The 21,006-nt window shown below is 42.8% G+C and overlaps 2 protein-coding genes across 2 annotated transcripts; both read right to left on the bottom strand.

Annotated features, from left to right (window-relative positions):
* Window positions 1–1,211: 1,211 nt before the first annotated feature.
* Window positions 1,212–18,213, bottom strand: LOC139460415 (uncharacterized transmembrane protein DDB_G0289901-like). Its single transcript, XM_071241909.1, has 8 exons — window positions 18,199–18,213; window positions 11,685–11,778; window positions 8,042–8,228; window positions 6,870–6,920; window positions 6,205–6,246; window positions 4,449–4,708; window positions 2,734–3,841; window positions 1,212–1,305 (listed from the first exon to the last, which is right to left on the bottom strand). The coding sequence occupies exons 1-8, from the start codon at window positions 18,211–18,213 to the stop codon at window positions 1,212–1,214; spliced, it is 1,851 nt and encodes a 616-aa protein (XP_071098010.1).
* A 414-nt stretch (window positions 18,214–18,627) lies between these two features.
* LOC139460806 (probable palmitoyltransferase ZDHHC24) lies at window positions 18,628–19,852 on the bottom strand. Its single transcript, XM_071242282.1, has one exon. It carries the CDS (start codon window positions 19,721–19,723, stop codon window positions 18,893–18,895), a length of 831 nt encoding a protein of 276 aa, XP_071098383.1. The 5' UTR covers window positions 19,724–19,852; the 3' UTR covers window positions 18,628–18,892.
* Between the last annotated feature and the right edge of the window lie 1,154 nt (window positions 19,853–21,006).

Genomic DNA, 21,006 nt, shown 5'->3' on the forward strand with positions numbered 1-21,006 from the left:
AATGTAATAATTATAATAATAAGTGCATTTATAATGTCTTAAAATCAATTAAAAATGTAAAAGGTCGGTCAACTGACCACTTGCAACCTATAATAATACCCCGTCAATACAAATAGTTGCAAGAGTTGAGATGTCTTAAAATCAATTAAAAATGTAAAAGGTCGGTCAATTATGAAACATTTTATTTGCCGGTATGTGTGACAAGGATATGGTTTGGCCTTTGAACAGACACTCGAAAAATATTTTGGCCCAGAACTGACAGAAGAGAAAATGGTTACCAAACTCCCGCATGCTGTCGCCACCCAGTGCGAAACTTGTCACAGGCATCGCAGAGTTACCTACCTTGTGTAGAGCAACACGACTGGGGAAGTAGGATTTATCGAATCTCACGAATGAATCTGTTATCCCGAAAGATATGCATCTATACATCTCTAACATGTAACACAGCCTTTCGGAAATAATAAAAAAATGTACATATCGTTACCATGGTTTCATAATGATAAGAAGCTAACTTTACAAAGTACAAGCTGAATTTTGCCTTGTGGGAGGTGAAAGCAGTGGACTTCACACATTGTACCCATGTCGGGAATCGGACCCGGGTCTTTGGCGTGACGAGCGAACGCTTTAATCAATAAGATACCCGACCGCCCCTCTACGTAAAGAGTTGTGTACAGTCATGACGTGGTGAATAGTCACTTATAATGATATACAGTAATGATGAATATATAGCCAGTTACAGTGAAGCGAATAGTCACTTATAACGAAGCGAGAATAGGCGGTAACAACGAGGCGAGAATGGTCATTTATAAGGAAAATGAATGTGTAAGTATGAGGAATCGAACATGTAAGTTTCTTGTGAGGAATCGACGCATTAACCCCTGAACTTTGACACCTAAGAACGAAAGCAATACAGTTGTCTCTGTGTAATCAAAGACCAACGATAGATTGGTACACTTACAAAAATTACAGTCACACAGCACATGTACTGAATTTCTTGAATCAACGCATCTGGGACTGCCATTTAGCCAGTTCCTGCTCACGCTACACGTATGAATAGATTGATACCTGATTTGTTAATGGGAAGAAAAAGGACTTATGAAGGCCATTTAGCAGTGTATAATTGACATGTACTTCCAATTGGAAATTGTTAAAATGAACATAACATAAATAAGAGTGACGTCTTGTGCTGGGCTGGTGGTGGACACGTGATCTCACGCCCTGGCTAGCCCGCTGCTCTCTGTGAGGTATCGCCTGTAGGCGTTGTACAGCTTCATGAAGTTCTGTGGGTTGGTGATATTGAATTCCCTGAAAGGAAAATAGGACGTATGCAGCGTGTGTGGGTGTTGATGTGTGTGTTTGTTTGTGTGTGTGTGTGTGTGTTGGTGTTTGTGTGTGTTGGTGTTTGTGTGTGTGTTTGTGTGTGTGTGTGTGTTTGTGTGTTGGTGTATGTGTGTGTGTGTGTGTTGGTGTTTTTGTGTTTTGTGTGTGTGTGTGTGTGTGTTTGTGTGGTGGTGTATGTGTGTGTCCATGTGTCTCTGTGTTTGTGTGTGTGTGTGTATATTGATGTGTGTGTGTTGGTGTACGTGTGTATGAGTGTGTGTGTTGGTGTGTGTTTGTGTTGCTGTATGTGTGTGTGTTGGTGTATGTGTGGTGATGTGTGTTCGTGTGTGTGTGTGTGTGTGTGTTGGTGTATGTGTGTTCCGTGTGTGTGTGTGTTGGTGTATGTGTGTTCGTGTGTGTGTGTGTTGGTGTATGTGTGTTGGTGTATGTGTGTTCGTGTGTGTGTGTGTGTGTGTGTTGGTGTATGTGTGTTCGTGTGTGTGTGTGTGTGTGTTGGTATGTGTGTGTTGGTGTTGGTGAATGTGCGTGTTGGTGTGTGTGTGTGTGTTGCTGTATGTGTGTGTGTTTGTGTGTGTGGTGGTGGTGTGTGTGTATGTCTGGTGATGTGTGTACATGTGTGTGTTGGTGTATGTGTATGATACTGTGTGGCGGTGTAAGTGTGTGAGTGTGTGTTTTGATGTATGTGTGTGTTGGTAAGCGTGTGTGTGATGGTGTGTGCCGGTGTACATGTAGTGAGTGAGTGAGTGAGTTTGGTTTAACGTCGCTATTAACAGTATTCCAGTTATATTACGGCGTGTCAGCTTAATGTGGGAGGAAAGCCCGAAGTGATGCAGGTCTCAGACGTTTACCACTTCGGTGAAACCCACGAGCACGGGTATGGTGCTGACAAACCTAGAAACATAATCGGGGCGAACCGGGATTCGAACCCACAATCATAGGTTTCTGGCGTGCCCAAGGGACGCAACTCTGCACAGCGAATCGCGGCGCCTTAGACTACTGGGCCACCCGTGCCCCCGGTGTACATGTACGTGCGTGTGTTGGTGTGTATGTGTGTTTGTTGATGTATGTGTTTGAGTGTGTTGGTGTGTATATGTGTTTGTTGGTGTATGTGTGTTTGTCGGTGTATGTGTGTGAGTCTGTGTCTGTGTCTCTGTGTGTGTGATGGTGTGCGCGTGTGTTATAGCCATCGCGACATGATCATCAGAATATTTAATGTTTTCATTTTCATGGCGAATTGGGTAAATTTTAAGCAACATTTCTGAAAAATTTGTCAACTCCTTACAAAAAGATATATTCACTCAAGACCCACAACTCGAAACATATAAACTTTTCCTTCATTCAGTGGAATAACAGGGACTATGGCAAGCAAGTAATATCTTCTTTAAAGCTTACCTCTGTATTTCTCTCTGGAACAGATAGTCCCCGGTCCCGCCAGACATTCCTCCCCCGAGCATCCCTGTAGACACTGTAGCCACGCCCCCTCCTCCCCTTGAACTCGACATCATCGACATGGTCCCGCCCCCTCCAGAACTTGTCATCATAGCTCCTCCCCCTCCAGAACTCGACATCACAGCTCCTCCCCTAGCCATCGTATTGCCTCCTCCAGCACTTGTTATCAAGCCGGACCCACCGGAACTCGACCTCATTGAACTTTGGACCTCAGAACTCGACATTGTGTTCGAAACGCCTCCAGAACTGGACATCATATTCGGACCACCTCCTCCAGAACTCGACAACAAAGAGCCTAGTCCTCCTGAATTCGACATTATATTCATACCCCCTCCTCCACCTGTGGTTTTGATGATAATCCTGCGAGTTGAACCGGATCCGGAAGCTCCCTGTCCACCAGTTGCCAAGAATTGTCTCCCCTTTGTTCCTCTAATGGAGAGATTCCTGCCCTCCATCATGTTCGACGAGATTTGACTTTCCTCTGCGAGATTTGACATAAATCTTTCTGTTCCGCCGGAAATTGCCTGGCGTCCAAATGTACCACTTGATAATTGTCGACTGTGCGTGCCACCTGCCGCTGATTGTCTCCCTTTGATTGAGAGCTGTCTGGTACCGGATGCCGCTCCAAAACCCGTTATCCCTTGGATCATGTCAAGTAACCTTGACCCTAGCCCACCGGAAGTGTTATACGTCGTTGTTGTCGACTTTGTGGTGTTCTTGTTACCGGCTTTGTCAAATGTCGTTGTCGTTCTTTGGTTTGTTTCCTTCACAACTTGAACCTTCTTCAGTTTCCCCAAGCTTCCGGTATCAAGGGCGACTCTACGGATAGTTCCACCACTAACAAGGGCAGACGACTCGTCGTGTTTTCTCCGGACCAGGGTGGAGGAGGTTGTCTCCCCTCCATGACTGTATCCGCCAGATCTATCATGAGAACTGCTGTTTTGAACCACAGAGGTTATGACCTTTGAGCCCCCGCTGCTGAAGCCCGAATCCCCTCCCATGTCACGATTGGCGCTCCTGGACATCGCATCTCCATGGAAGAAGAAATCACCTGAAATAATGTCACGTTTTATCCGTTGGTCATATAAAAGCCACCCTATTCTATACTTCTACTTCAGGGATTCATCACCTTCATTTGTACATAAGGGGGGAATGGGGGTCCCACTCGCCTAAGGCGCCGCAATCCGTTGTGCAGAGTTGCGTCCATTGGGCACGCCAGAAACTTTTGACTGTGGGTTAAAATTCCGGTTCACCCCGATTATGTTTCTAGGTTTGTCAACACCATACCCGTGCTCGTGGGTTTCACCGAAGTGGTAAACGCCTGAGAACTGCATCACTTCGGGCTTTCCTCCCACATTAAGCAGGTACACCGTGATATAACTGGAATATTGTTAAAAGCACAGATAAAACACAACTCTCTCTCTCTATCTCTCTCTCTCTCTCTCTCTCTCTCTCTCTCTCTCTCTCTCTCTCTCTCTCTCTCGCAATAAGATACGACTAACAGAAAATAATCAATGCAACCTATCAAACAAAATCAGAAATTCAATGCTAAACAACCCGACAGAAGCGGCATGGGTAAAACTAACGTATAGATTATAAAAGAATCAGGTTCCTCGTTTACCGAACATGATTCTGTGTCCTCCACATCAAACACGCACCTGTTGCATCTTCCGCACCGCTGCTGCCGCTGACCCCTCCTCCCCGCATCCTACTCCCGGTGTGCCCCTCGGCTGACGAGATCTTGTAGTACCCCCCACCGTAGCCTATGCCTGACCCTGAGGCAAGCCCTTCTCCGCCTGAGCCAAGTCCTCCGGAGCCAAGTCCTCCTGCTCCTGCGCCGTAGCCAGCCGAGGACATCCCGGCCCAGCCCGTTGTCTCCAGTTCCTTGATCTTGGCGTCAAGCTGGTCCTCCGGGATGCTAGACATGGTATCATCGAGTTTCAAATATTGTTTGTTTGTTTTCAGCTACATGACGGTGGACTTAAATAATCATTTCTGGACCAGGCGATCCTGTGGTTAATATTATGAGAAACGATCAACGCCGTCGGTTACGATGACGTAATCAGCCAGATCATGACATACATACTCAAGGTCACCTCTCACAACCAGCAGTTGATACCCATCAGGTAAAGATCGATTGTTATTGAAGAGTTTGTTTGTCAAGAGGAAGTAGTGAGTGACTTGGGTTAACGCCGCTTCTAACATTATTCCAGTTATATCACGGCGTGCCAGCTTAATGTGGGAGGAAAGCCTGAAATGATGCAGGTCTCAGACGTTGACAATTTCGGTGAAAACCACGAGCACGGGTATGGTGCTGACAAACCTAGAAACATAATCGGGGCGAACCGGGATTCGAACCCACAATCATAGGTTTCTGGCGTGCCCAAGGGACGCAACTTTGCACAGCGAGTCGCGGCGCCTTAGACGACTGGGCTACCCGTGCCCCTAAAGAGGAAGTAAGCAGATGCTATTTTATTTTTTTATTTTTAATCTTTTAGCAATTAACAGCAACCTCACGGCGGCTTGTCAACAACAGAGTCTGCAACACGTGGACCTGTGGTTAATATCATGCGTGAGTAAGTGAGTGAGTGAGTGAGTGAGTGAGTGAGTGAGTGAGTGAGCTTATGCTTTACGTCACAACGGCAATATTTCAGACATATCGTGACGATGATAGCGTGAATACACAATTAGCAGACCTGTGAAGGTCCGGGTTAAAATAGGTCCTGAGCAACCGGTCCTAGCCGTAAAAGGCGACTATGCTTGTCGTAAGGGGCTACTAACGGGATCGGGTGGTGAGGCTCCCTGACTTGGTTGAAGCATGGCATCGTATCCCAATTGAGTGGATCGATGCTCTTGATGTCTATCACTGGATTGCCAGGTCCAGACTCGATTATGTACAAACGGCCGTCATATAGCTTGAATATTGCTGAGTCAACAAATATACAACAAACAAACAAACACAATCAGCAAGGTTACGGATCGTCACCACTCGCTCTCCGTCGGTTCCTACAAACAGCGGGTCCCGCGGACTGGATCCACTATAGGAAGTTCAAATGTAATACTATGCATCACTGGTCTGATATAAGTGTTTCGAGAACGCTTTCCTAAAACTTATCTTCAAAAACGTTTTTCACGGGAGGATCCTCGAACCATCTCCAGACACATTGTATGTTAATTTTTATCGTTCACTTTGTGACCTGGGTAGTGTACACGCCCTTGCTCCAAAGTCAAGAACCTGCCTCTGGTTTTATTGTATGATAATAAAAGCATTGTGCGCCATGACACAATTAATCACAATACGTATTAATTGTCTAAGTAGGAACAACCAAAATATAGCAAGATTTGAGCGTTTTTTGAAACGCTAAAATAAAACATGCAAAACAGTATCCATTACTATACAAAATGGCATCCTACCCTTTGAATGTGTCCAACCATGCACGGGGAAGTTTGTAGTCGCTGAAAAATGAAAAAATACAACTAATTAGTAAAAATATAATTAACCCTTCCACTTACCAGGATACACGGTACACATACTCTACCAGAATACAAGGATGAAAAGATATGAAGGTCTGAAGAAGCACGTCCTCTTCCATACTATCAGTCAGTAGAGTGGCCCCTACTTTATTTCGTTTGTTGTTTAAAGCCGCACTCGGCAATATTCCAGCTACATGACGGCGGTCTGTAAATATTCGAGTCTGGACCAGGCAATCAAGTGATTGACATCATCAGCATCGATCTACGCAATTAGGACACGATGACATTCATCAACCAGGCCTCACTACACGATCCCGTTAGTCACCTCTTACGACAAGCATGGGTTGCTGAAGACGAAATGTTAACCGGATTGTAATGGGTCTTCACATTTCGTCTAAAACGCAGGGATTCGCTGTTCAGAGTCGCGTCATTCAGGTTGCAAGAATCCTGAGATCGTTGAATGGCCCTGGATACATCTTTTGAGAACTGTAGCAGGGATCATTTTATTATAAAACATCACAGTTATGTTTCTTTAATGAACAACTTGAGCTCATCTTTCATGATAGGTGGAATTCGTTATTAGTATTAATGTTATATATACTTACACCTCCGTTAAATGTTCCGATTTCTTCAAGCCACCGGCACCATGCTTGGAGCTGAAGAACACAAGAATGTATTCATGGAAGTGGGTCACTCATGGGTTGGGAGATCAGTCGTCAGTGAAGAGTTACGTCCCCTATATTAGACATACATCAGTAACCCATTCGTGCCCAACTCGTGTTATTCCGGGACAAGCCGAATAGCAGGTTACGGAAAGAGGCGAGTGGTGACGAATGATCAGTAACCGAGGGTTTGAATTCCAAATTCGCACTGATAATGTAAATTTGTTAGCACTATGCCCGTGTTTATGGGTTTAACCATAGTGGTAACCGTCTAATTAAAAGACCTGCGTCATTTTGGGGTTTCCTAAACCTGACACGCCGTGATAATCGTGAAATACTTATCGAAGCGGCGTAGGAACTCACACACACAAATATTTGTCTCAAAGTATACACCTAGAGCGATAGCAAACATTAGAGATTCCCGCCATATAAGAATGGAAAGATGGCAGGTAGGTACAAAGAGACTCAGAACATCTTGCTAGGGACTCAGTTTTGCTGGCGTGTTTATCGATGAAGATATCAACAACAATTGACTGTTTTCACTCTCTTTACCGCAACCTTGAGAGTTCATGTAAAGAGTGTACAATGATAAATCAATTTTATAGACCGCCTCCGTGGTCTAGTGGTAGAGCGTCCACCCGGAGAGTTGAAGATTAGGGGTTGGATCCCCTGTCGCGTCATACCAAAAGACGTTAAAAGACGGTAATTGTTGTTACCCTGCCTAGCGCTCGGCATTAAGGGCTAAAACATTAACTGGTCAAAATACTGTGTCTGATTTGGGTATTGCGGCATGGTATCTCAGTGTGTTAGCACTATAAAATCGTCATTAGTCCGAAATACTCTTGAACGCGGCGCTAAATTTGACTTCACCTTACTAAATTAATTATGTCACTGTTTAATTTACAATTGCTCATGTTATTGACCTTTGACCGATGTGCTAAACACTCAATATTTGAAACCCCCCGACCAACGCCGTCGGACTCCTGGCTTCAAATACACAATAACACCCGCGAATATGAAAACAAATAATGTTATCTTCTAAATAAGAACTGACACGTGACACTGATTCACTAAAAGTCTCAGCAGAGGAAACAGAAGCATGCGTATAGTGTTACCCGCAACACACGCCCTTCCTCCACCAGGGGCAGAGCAGACAGAAGATGAAGAACATGAGGAAGAGGAAGAAGGCGAGAGCCAGGAGGAAGGCTGCCAGGATTGCGGTCTCGTCACGTGACAAGCCAGCCAAGGGTACGAGGCCCATTCCGTGGGCGTGCGGCACGTGGCGAAGTCCATTGACTGCAACTGTAATTATAAGAGAGACAGTTCTTCAACACACGGGATTACATATTCGACGCAATATTTAAGTTATCTTTATGTACGTACTTAATTAAGGACAGGTATGAAATGCACGTAAATACATTGGTGCATTTCCCTGAATTGGCGCAAATAGACCCTCTACTCAACCACTTCAACCACCTCGGTATATGTATGTTGTTAATATATATATATATATATATATATATATATATATATATATATATATATATATATATATATATATATATATATATATATTTATAGTAAGACACATTCAATACATTTGACCTATGTTTGGTTTGTTTGTTTGTTGTTTAACGCCGCACTCAGCACTATTCCAGCTATATGAAGGCGGTATGTAAATAATCGAGTCTGGACCAGCAAACCAGTGATTGACATCATGAGGATCAATCCACGCATTTGGGATACAATGACATGCATCAACCAAGTCAGCGCGCCTGACCACTCGATCCCGTTAGCATGGGTTGCTGTGGAGCTATTCTACCCCGGATGTTCACTGGTCCTGTTGCTGATGTGCACGTGGCATCTACTGGAACACGTGTTTTGATTCCACACGGGATCGAGACCTTACATCGAACTCACTCACTCACTCTCTTGGTGAGCCCCGCGGTCTAATGGCTGGAATATTACTAACATTTAGCGTTTGTTTTAGAGAGATAATTGTGTTTTCGCCTTTATTCCGATACGTAAAGTCTACTCGTGTGTGTAAATCTAAACTTATGTAGATATGAAATCTGACATTTTAGAGAGTTAAATCAAGTGAAAGAGTGAGCGAATTGGTTCTACGCCGTTCTTGGCAATATCCCAGTAATATTCGACACCAGTGCAGTGTCAAGGAAGGCAGAGCTGACACGCTGTTTAACTTGCGCGATAAAGGTAGAAGCATATGTAACGTAAAATCGTGTTGACAGAATATAACACGTTGAATTCCTTGTCACTTCTGTTTTCCTTACTGAAATATACGTGTGTACGTAGAGGTAAAAATATAGGATTAGGGGTAGTATTGTTGGGATTTATTTCAAGGCAGGTCGGGTGGAACCACGACATGTTGTTTGTTTGTTGTTAAACTCCTATTCCAGCTATATGACGGCCATCTGTAAATAATACAGTGACTGTCATTAAAATCTGTAAATAATCCAGTGATTGTCATCGTGAACATCGATCTACGCAACAGGGATACAATTACATACATCACCCGAGTCACCGAATTTGACCAACCGATCCCAGACTCAATTATTTCTAGACCGCCGCCATATAACTGGAATTTTGCTGAATGCGGCATTAAACAACTTCAAACAAACATAACAAAAACAACTTTCATTCATATACACTTTGATTACAGTCGTATCGAAAAACGGGTACACTATTATTCAGGTATATTCAATAAACAAACTTCTATTACTCGCCCGTGAAGAGATCATCCATTTAATAAACATACAACTGTATGACACATTCCGTAATACCAACTTCGCCAGCCTGACAAGCCGATCCCGTTAGTCGCCCTTTACGATAAACGTGGGCTGCTGAAGACCAGTGCTAACCTGGATTGTCACGGGGACGTGTTGGGCGGAGGTGGTTATTGATAGCTATGTACAGCTGAATCTACACCCCCGGGGAGATGGGCCACCGAGTCGCCCATGACACGTGGTCGTGAAGACTCAGATGACAATGAATTACGTCCCAACAGAGCAAGTCCTTGGTCCGCAGGATTCGATTCCCATGCAAGACAATTACATCGGAATGTGATCTGAGCTTACTAGTAATTAATACTTGTTAAAACAAAGTTTTGTGAACTTTAATGACAGTTGGATAGACGCACTCATTTTGCTGACACTCCAATAGTTTGAGTATGGGTACTAAATTGTCCCATAGTCTTCCTTGAGAGGTTCCCCTCCCATAGTTAAACAAGAGCGGTCACCCTCCCATAGTATAGTATAGTAAAGTGAATATCAGTTGAAGATTAGTTTGAGGCATTAACTTGATCGAACTTTGTTTTAAGTAAGAGAAAGTCCTCAATCTAACGGCCTGCCGGCCTCAAACAAGCTTCACGTGCGAAAATAATCGCGAGATTTCGAACATTCTCCTATACTTACACCAATTGTGAATCATCTCTATCGCACAGGTCGAAGTATATTGTAAATTAAATAAGTAACTTATTAACTTTATTAACTTTATTAACTTTATTCGTAAATAGTTTTGTAGTCATGCCGGGTAAATGCGTAATGCGTTTTACTCGAGACACAAACGTCTTGAAGTTCAAAGAATTCTTAAGAGGGAAAGAGAGAGAAACTTGACATCTGTTTGAAGTAGGGTTTGACGTAATGTCGTTGACGGGAAGGTGTGTTGGCTGCAATACGTAAGTCGCCAGTCAAGTTAACTGAAAACCTGCGCAGCCACATAACGAAGATGGTTGATACTACAGCCACGCCCACGTTAGCAGCTATTCTATGTTGCTGTTGTTGTTTCATGTCACGAGTCTATATGTGTTGTAATTCAATTCGTAGTATCGTAGCCTTTCATACACTAAGTTAGTTAGAATATAAGCAATTACAAAAAGGGCCCCGTTCAAAGAAGCTGTCTTAGCGTTAAGATGATCGTAAGGAGCGGACATACCTCTTGATCTTGGGGAGGAGGGGCGGTCGGGTAGCCTAGTGGTTGAAGCGTTCGCTCGTCACGCTGAAGACCCGGGTTCGATCCCCGAAATGGGTACAATGTGTGAAGCCCATTTCTGGTGTCCCCCGTCGTGATATTGTTGGCTTAAATTACTAAAAGCGGCGTGAAACCATACTCACTCACTCAGTTGGGGAGGAAGGGGCTATGATATTTATTTTGAAAAACTGGAAACATTAATTTGTCTTGCTCAAAATGTAATTGTTCGCTAGAATATTTTGGTGAAAAAAACTAATTGTCCGGCTCCTTTTATTGAACATGAATGTGTTATAAATATTGACCGAAAAAATATCCCGTCTCTAACAAAATTCCCAGGCTCAACCCTCGCAGTCAGGACGTGATTAATCAGTGATTGATATTATGAGCAACGACCCACGTTGTCACGGTGCGATGTCACGCAATCAACCAAGTCGCCGCGCTTGACCATCTGATCCTTTTGCTTCCCTTGTCTGCTGCAGTATGGTGATTATTAAAGACATACCACAAACTACCCAGTCCGAACGATTTTAGCTAACGTCCGTATTAACGGGGTTTCATTGTATTGCTAAGGGAATCAAGACTCGAAACAACTTTACAGCGAAGTCTCGTTTATCCAGACTACCAACGACTACTGCTGATCGTGATATCCCTCAATGACCATGATTCGCTATTCCGGACACTTGTCAATCAGGACGATGTCGCTCGGGATACTACGGTCCGGATACCGTGGTTGCATTGTATCAGGGAGACTGACAATAATGTAATACTTACATAGCGCCGCTCCATGACAGTAGCAGTAGGGCTTCGTGACCCAGTACTCGCCTGAAGGAAGACAGTATTGGTGAAGACATTCATGAAACACAGCCTAAAACACCTCTGTAACGAAATACCTGAAAAAATGTCTTAATTTCTTCGGCAAATTGTTGCCATGATTGCACTTATCACAAGATTTGTTTGTCTGTTTGCTGTTCAGCCCTGAAGTCACTAATATTTGACAATGACCAGTAGGTTGACAGACTTGATCAGACAAACTAGTGGTCGATATTATGAGCAAAGGCGAACGCCGTCTGTGTTCATTGACGCGCTATCAGCCACGACACCTGACCACCCGATCAACTTTAGTAGGTTCCCCAGGAACTGTTTTAACATTTCAAGGAATGCACAAATAATAAAGAGTAAAAGTCGCCAATATCATTGTTTGTTAATGTCAACGTGCTAACGTAAGTTAGAACGCCAGAACATAATATATAGTTTATATAACGTTATCCTAATGAGAATAATGCCAATATTTAGAAAACGTCTCGTAAATGATCAAACATTTCATGATTTAATAATATTATATATTAATTGTATTACCCTCAAGGGAATTTACAAATTCACTTTTACAAATGAAACTGCCTAAAGTCCTCACAGAACGGAGCATATCATGTTATCAATTGCTATGTTTGATAGGCGCATCACCATCTTTATATAATAATTTCCACACAACACATATTTACCTTTCTTCATCTTCAATGAATATCCGCTGCGAAACGATCCTGTGTTCACGAAGAAATGAAATGTTTCAGCAGCAGGCACTGCGACCAGCTCATCACGCCCTTGCCGTGGGGCATCTCGACGAGATCATCATTAATTAATCTTGTACTAATGACTTGAGTCATGTCCGCATCGTCTTTGAACATCCCCGAACAAGACAAGCTACTTCAGTGATCGTGTTCTGCATTAACATAACGACATGGATCAGCCCGGTTGATCCGGTTTGACGGGTTTGCCCGGCTTTTAAGTAGACGACATCGGCAAAATGCAACGGTAAATCTCTGTAACGTGTTTGTCAGAGAGTAGCTGGATGAGCGTACATTAGTATAACAACTAATTATAGCAGAGGATTTATTGTATATGTATAAAGCCTTGTATGATTGTATAATGTTACGACTGATCACATGTCCTGTGTGCCGTAGGGTTGAGTACTGGTCTGTAGTTTTAAAGGGGCAGAGCTCCATGGCCTAGTGCTCTTGTCGAGTTGTAGACGTTGTAATAGTTATCATTGTCAAGACATTATCCATTAAGGGTGAGCATTAACTGATCGAGTGACATACAGTCAAATCCCGCTGTCTCGAATGACAACCAGACAAACAGTTCGATATATCCGGGGTTCGAGACTTCGGACCATACGACCATCAGACAGCAGAGAGCTAATGTCAATAGTCACCACGTGCACCGCCTCATTGGTTGAATGTGTTGCTGTCTATAAGCACATCGCGGAGTTTGTGTTCGACAAAGTATGGTCATAATTACTCGAATACAACTCGCTGGGGCTGAATATTGGCACTGGTATATTTTTTTTAGTGAGAAACTTAAGACATTTATTTGAATAACTACCATATATGGAATATATAGTAGACGATGCTTCACCCTTTCGAGGTGTAAGTATAACGGAGTTGGATAAGTATTACTCTGTTCGTGTCAATACTCATGTTTGTGGTCGTGTTCGCGGTCAGTGGTTGTAGCCGATATATTTGTAGCGCCAGTATGAGAATACTGCTGGTGTCAGTATTGCCATTATTGTCAGTAATAGTATCAGCATGAGTGATAGTGTCAATATAAGTGTCAACATGGCAGTATTAGTATCAAGGTTGAGGTTGAGAATAAAAATATCAATGTGTGTTTATTTGTTTAATGCCGCACAATATTCCAGCTGTATGACGGCGGTCAGTAAATATTCGAGTTTGGACCAAACAAACCGGTGATTGACATCAGGAGCATCGATCTACGCAATTGGGACAATTGACATGCATCAACCAAGTCAGCGAGACTAACTATGTGCACCAGATCCCGTTAGCCGGCTCTTACGGCAAGCATGGGTTGCTGAGGACCTATTCTAACCCGGATCTTCACGGTTCACCAATGTTTGTATCAATATTAGTATGGATGTAATTACCAGTATCCACGTTAGTAGTAGTATCAGTATTGACAGTCAGTACTAGAATCAGTATCCTCGTCAGTAGTAATATCAGTATTGACAGTCAGTATTAGAATGAGTATCCACGTCAGTGGTAGTATCAGTATTGACAGTCAGTATTAGTATCAGTATCCACGTCAGTGGTAGTATCAGTATTGACAGTCAGTATTAGTATTAGTATTCACGTCAGTGGTAGTATCAGTATTGACAGTCAGTACTAGTATTAGTATCCACGTCAGTGGTAGTATCAGTATTGACAGTCAGTATTAGTATTAGTATCCAAGTCAGTGGTAGTATCAGTATTGACAGTCAGTATTAGTATTAGTATCCACGTCAGTGGTAATATCAGTATTGACAGTCAGTATTAGTATTAGTATCCACGTCAGTGGTAGTATCAGTATTGACAGTCAGTATTAGTATTAGTATCCATGTCAGTGGTAGTATCAGTATTGACAGTCAGTATTAGTATTAGTATCCACATCAGTGGTAGTATCAGTATTGACAGTCAGTATTAGTATTAGTATCCACGTCAGTGGTAGTATCAGTATTGACAGTCAGTATTAGTATTAGTATCCACGTCAGTGGTAGTATCAGTATTGACAGTCAGTATTAGTATTAGTATCCACATTGTTATATGTGCTGCTGTATGTTTGATTATGGGTGTATACCTTTATCTGTTGGTCAGTATATACGTTGCAATTACACGACTTGAGGTGGGGGGTTTCAGTTGAGTGAATTGCTAGTTATGTAATTGAATGTACAGCTTGTGATCTGACTGATTCAACCGAGTAGCCATTGTGTTTCAGTGAAAGGAGGTAGATTGTCGGCAAAGCATTTTAAAACACGTGTGATTGTTGCAGAAGTTCAGTGGTGTGTGTATATATGGGTGAAGAATCAGCCGAATGTATTGGATCCTCCAGTTGTAGCTATGATAGTTACACTGTGTGTGAAATTGTACCCATGTCGGGGCTGAGAAAAACTGAGATCATGTTGGTGCGCCTTCAACTATGTACCACTGAGGAACAACGATGTCTGATGCAGACTTGGAGAATCATACCACTGGTGACTATGACTGTGTGTTTTAATAATGCCATATTGCTTTGCCGACATTATTGCTAGGGCGCCCTTTGTTATTTTTATGTAAGCCATTATTGTGTGCAATGAATTATTCTTAGTGTAGTATTAATAAAATCTTCTTAACTGCAGTTAGATTGTTGAAAATCCACTTCATTTTGTGAGTAGTTTTGAGGTAAACCCCTTTGCTTCACCATCACTCGTAACAACATGCTGTACTTTTGTCGGCGAGGGCGTGGTGTGGAATTTGATGTTGATGTTTGCTTGTTGTTTAACGCCGCGCTCAGCAATATTCCACCTATATGACGGCGGTCTGTAAATAATCGAGTCTGGACCGGACAATCCAGTGATTGACATCATGAGCATCGATTCATGCAAATGACATGCATCAACCAAGTCAGCAAGCCTGACCACCCGATCCCATTAGCCGCCCATTACGACAAGCAGTCATCTTTTACGGTAAGCATGGGTTGCTGAAGACCTATTCTACCCCGGATCTTCACGGGTCTTGTCGGAGAGAATACTGTCACTGTCTTCTTTAACATGAGGATCCCTACAGAACTGCCCAAACTATTTTGTTCAAGAAGCCTCAGGGGTATTGGGGTAGCCTTGTGGTTAAAGCGTTCGCTCGTCACGCTTAAACCGGGTTCGATTCCCGACATGGGTACAATGTGTGAAGCCCATTTCTGGTGTCCCCCGCCGTGATATTGCTGGAATATTGCTAAAAGCGGCGTAAAACCATACTCACTCACTCACTGCTATCATGCTGCAGCGTTCTGAACCTAAATACGAGTATACAACCATAGGGATATGTGTTCCAAACAGTATGTTTATTGACAATTACAAATCGCTAAGTATTGGTCATGTTAACAAAGGTTACATTGATCGAGATCGGATGACAAGTTGCAACAGGAGGCGTATTGTTGTATCCCTCCAATGAAACCCGTATCAGTTCGACTTTTGATCTCGCCTATCATCACATCCAAAGCACGAAGTAGACACAAGTTATGGATAACAACTTCTTTATAAGGATCTATACAGAAACGTCGCCTTTAAAGAAATTAAGAAGTTGTTATCCATAAATTGTGTCTACTTTGTCATCCGTCAACTTCCAAGTAATGCCTATCAAACAATACATCCAAAGCATTCTGAAATGATGATATAAGAAATATAGATATGTAATTAATGTATATGTTTATGTAATAAATATATACGTTCTGTTCTAGTCGACAAACAAACAACCACATACGGATATTAAAATCCGATCCAGCACAACAAACTAAAAATAAATCTTCTGTCTTCATATTAATATGATAAGTACCCTGGACCTGTTCGTCGCATGGTTTCGTTCCCGTCGCTCACATTTCTCGCTTTGCACAGTTTGTCTGTTGGCCATGACAGTAAATTGATTCTAGGAACAGTCTAAACGTCGCGCCGTTACAATCGGGCTCAAGGCGAATCTATGGTAGCGAGTAGACCGAGGGTACTTATCCAAACAGGCCAGTGACATATCACACTGGCTAATGCCGACAAGATGGACAGAATTAAAAGGCAATCGGCTCTGGGAAATTGACAATCCCTGAACGTTTGATTCAAATCGCTAATACTCAAATTTTATGACGTATATTTCACCTTGACACATGGGGTATCTGCACAAAGGTACTTGTTTTCCCATGTACACCGAGCGAGAGAGCTGATGGACGGATAGATACACACTATGAACCTCTGGCTGTCGGTGATATGTTGCTTTTTGGTTGGTTGTTTAACGCTGTATTCTGTAATACTTCAGCTGTATGACGGCCATTTGTAAAATAATGGAGTCCGGATCAGACAACCCAGTGAATGACATCATGAGCATCGATCTACGCATTTGCGACACGATGACCACGTGCACACGATCCCGTTATTCGCCTCAAACAACAAACATGGGATGCGGTAACATGAAAAACCTGGTTACCGTTGTACAAAACACCTTAGTGCTACAACTGTCGTAAGTCTATGTTAAGGTACGGGAGTTACGATCACCTTAGTGCTACGACTGTCGTTGTCTATGTTAAGGTATGGGAGTTACGATCATCTTAGTGCTACGACTGTCGTAGTCTATGTTAAGGTATGGGAGTTACGACCACCTTAGTGCTACAGCTGTCGCAGTCTATGTTAAGGTACGGGAGTTACGACCACCTTAGTGCTACGATTGTCGTAAGTCTATGTTAAGGTATGGGAGTTACGATCACCTTAGTGCTACGACTGTCGTAAGTCTATGTTAAGGTATGGGAGTTACGACCACCTTAGTGCTACGACTGTCGCAGTCTATGTTAAGGTATGGGAGTTACGACCACCTTAGCGCTACGATTGTCGTAAGTCTGTGTTAAGGTATGGGAGTTACGATCACCTTAGTGCTACGACTGTCGTAAGTCTATGTTAAGGTATGGGAGTTACGACCACCTTAGTGCTACGACTGTCGCAGTCTATGTTAAGGTATGGAAGTTACGACCACCTTAGTGCTAAGATCGCTTTGTACAACGGCCGCCTGGTTCGTAATAGTTGGTATTCAAGTGCAACGGTTGTAACGGCGTCGAGACTAAAAAAAGCAACTGGTTTAAAAGCGAAAGAAACATGCTGTTATGAATACACTTGTTGAAAATAAACAACTTATTCAAATCATACATGCTTCAAGAGGATCTAGCGATCTAGTGGATAGAGCGTCTGCCAGGAGACTGGAAGGTCGATGGTTCTATCCCTGGCCGCATCATACCAAAAAGATAGTACTTGTTGATACCCTGCCTGGCGCTCGGCATAAAGGGGACAAAACCAAGGACTTGTCAGCTCGGTTTCAGTATGCTGTGTCCCAGTGGGGTATCCCTGTTATAACTGCGACATTCTATCTTAGCACTACAAAACCCACACGACCGCCTCCGTGGTCTAGTGGTAGAAGATGGTTAAAAGATGGGACTTTTTGTTACCCTGTCTTGCATTGACTGGCTAAAACAAGGTCAGTATACTGTGTCTGAGTGGGGTATTCATGTTAAACTGCGGCATGGTATCTCAGTGGGCTAGAACTATAAATCGGCATCAGTCCGGACTAGTACAAGCAGCCACACAAACACACACGTGCATGCACGTCGCTATATAAGTGCTATAATCTTGGACGTGACGTTAAACCCAATTTCACCCAACCTCACCTCACAAAGCCGGCACATATATAAGTGCAATATAATCTTGAGCGCCACGTTAAACCTCATTTCACCTCACCTCAAAGAAAGGCATCTCGTGATGAATTGAGCTGATACAATATACAAAAATACATGCATGTACTGACAATGCCAGCACACTTTTTTATGGGATAACTATCACATCTGAAAAATCAGATTCTTTATCATCCTGTATCCCAGTCTCAATAAACTGAAGCGTTGAGACTGCAGAAGCCTAACTGAATGGAAAATCCAACACAGCCGCCGGATGTATATTAATAGGATCAGATCGCGAAACAAATCCGTCTCTACATATGTGAGTATATAAGACACATTGGAACGCGTTGATAGAATTAATATGAGAATGATCATACAGCTGTCTGCATAATTAGACTATATACTATATGCGGTAATCACTATTTCTGATAAACTAAAAATACAAAAAGTTTGTGTCAATACATGAACCAACCAGGCAAGTAGACAAATTTGAAAATATACATAAACACTATCTAGGGACTCATATACAATTATTATAGTAGCTTTATATTACTCAAGACGCTAGGAACAGACCATTTGAAATCTGGGGGTGACGAGATAGGAAAATAATTTTGCCTCACGTTTTATCCCAACAAAAGCCTTGCTGGACCTGCTGGATGTAATGAAAATACAAATGTACACATAGGTATAGTGAATAAAATAAAACAAAGTGGTCTGTCCCTAACTCTACTACGAAGCTAAACGGATGATGTCAGACACTAAAGTTCTTTAGTGTTCTGTGATCTAAATGATAGGCCATCACCCGGCAACTTGGACGGTATCCAAGGCGCAAACCACACCAAACACCAGTTCTTGCCCAAGGCTTCCACGATATTATGTTTTAATCCGAGATTATAAGTAGAAATCTGTTTCTTCCGCTCATGCATCGTTTGTCCTTTGTATATCTGAATCACCTGGTTGAGGAAGAGCCAGGCGAAACAATACGTCACCAGAAAGCCGACCGACGTTACTGAGGTGATGAAAGACACGTACAAGCTCTCAAAGCCAAACATAAACCCAACATGGGGAGCACAAAATGAGATCAGTCGCCAAAATGAAATGCCTCCTTTCGCTTCCAGCACAAAGGATAAGTTGAAAATATTACCATAGATACCCGCTAGCATCATATACGTTACCATGACAACGTAGTATCGGTAGTTATGGTAACCGATACAATATCCGGAGAAAAAGCAGTGATGGTCGCGTTTTAAGACACAGATGTTGCATAACTTGCAGTGATGGGATCTCGGGGGGTAGTTACTGACGCAGGTATCACAATAACGCCACCCTTTAGGGGCGGGGCCGGTTGGCATGACGAGATCGGTTCCGCTGACGTCCGTGGTAGCAAGCATAAACATATTTCCGTATATATTTGAGGCAAACACAGCAGCGAGTACACAATGCACGTACGATTCAGTCGTCCACTCCGGGTAGAATGTCGGCAGCACATGGAATACTTCGTACCACAAGGCAAATACCCCGCCGAAGGTGAACACAGCAAGGGCGATCTGATCGCCGCGTCGGTTCGGTAGCTTCCATCGCCTCGCCATATTTGACAGCTCACACTGATATTGTCTCACTAAATACACACGCAATAGTCCTGAGGTATAAACGTTCCTCCTTCAACTGTATATATCACCAGGTATCGGTCAGGACACGACGACACGCGTGTAAACAAGTTGAGGCGACCGGGCTTCCGTGTTGTGATTATGTCCCTTTGACACGCTAAACAATAGAGTAACCTCCCTTTGATATCAGTATATTCGTCGAAGCGGAAGTAAAATATTAATGATTTAAGCATAATTCTATTCGATCTGGATCGGTACGTGTATTTTCAGACATGTGTCTTTCATTAATCAACTTGTAATTGAAATTGTTATTTGGTGACTTCAACAATGTTCATATATGCTCATTACTTATAGTTCATCCGACATAAATTGATGTATTTAGCGGCACCACGTAACTGACATTGACATTTATGTACACAAGAAGAAGGTTATTCTGTTAACTCTATGTCAAACAGTTCATTTTGGGCCCAGGCTATAACGGCAACACACCAGAACGTCACCGATTTCATCTGATTAAAGGGGCTACTGAATTTTTAAGAAAAACACCTTATATTTATAATAAAGATAAAAACGATTTATATCGTATTATGTATGACTTCTTCTTTGGCATTATTGATTCTACTTTAGTCCACACAGCACTGACATCATTGTCGTCTATCGTTAATGCGACAACTTTTCGTCCACAGCATTTCAGCAAACGGCCCAAAGTGTATATTCTGTCTATTGCCACCTCATACCAAAAGAGGTTGAAAGATGGTACTTGTTGTTACCCTGTCTGGCGCTCGGCATTCAGGGGACAAAACAAGGACTGGTCGGCTCGGAGTCAGTAGACTGTGTCTCAGTGGGGTGTTCATGTTAAACTTCGGCATGGTATCTCAGTAGACTACCTCTGTGAAATTGTCATTAGTCCTGACTAGTATACGCACGCACGCACGCACGCAATCACGCACACGACGCTATCAAAGTGCTATAATCTTGGACGCGACGTTAAACCCCATTTCATCTCACTACAGGTTTTGTACAAACCTCGTTCCGCCATCACACGTGAATACATACGGCCGATTGCTGCAGGTCAATGAACACTCACATTACATAGCACAGTACCGTATGTTTATCAAGGGTGATGGAGGGACGTAGTCAATACACATCTCGAGAAGTATTGATATAGACTTGCTCACAGGGTGCATTCATTATGAAGCAACCCTTTTTTATGTAATCGTGAGCCTTCACTGATGGAAAGTGTTACTTTTACAATGGTTTCAAAG

The sequence above is a fragment of the Haliotis cracherodii genome, unplaced genomic scaffold (assembly GCF_022045235.1).
Source record: "Haliotis cracherodii isolate W230 unplaced genomic scaffold, xgHalCrac1.p SCAF_14, whole genome shotgun sequence".
Classification (NCBI taxonomy): Eukaryota; Metazoa; Mollusca; class Gastropoda; order Lepetellida; family Haliotidae; genus Haliotis; species Haliotis cracherodii.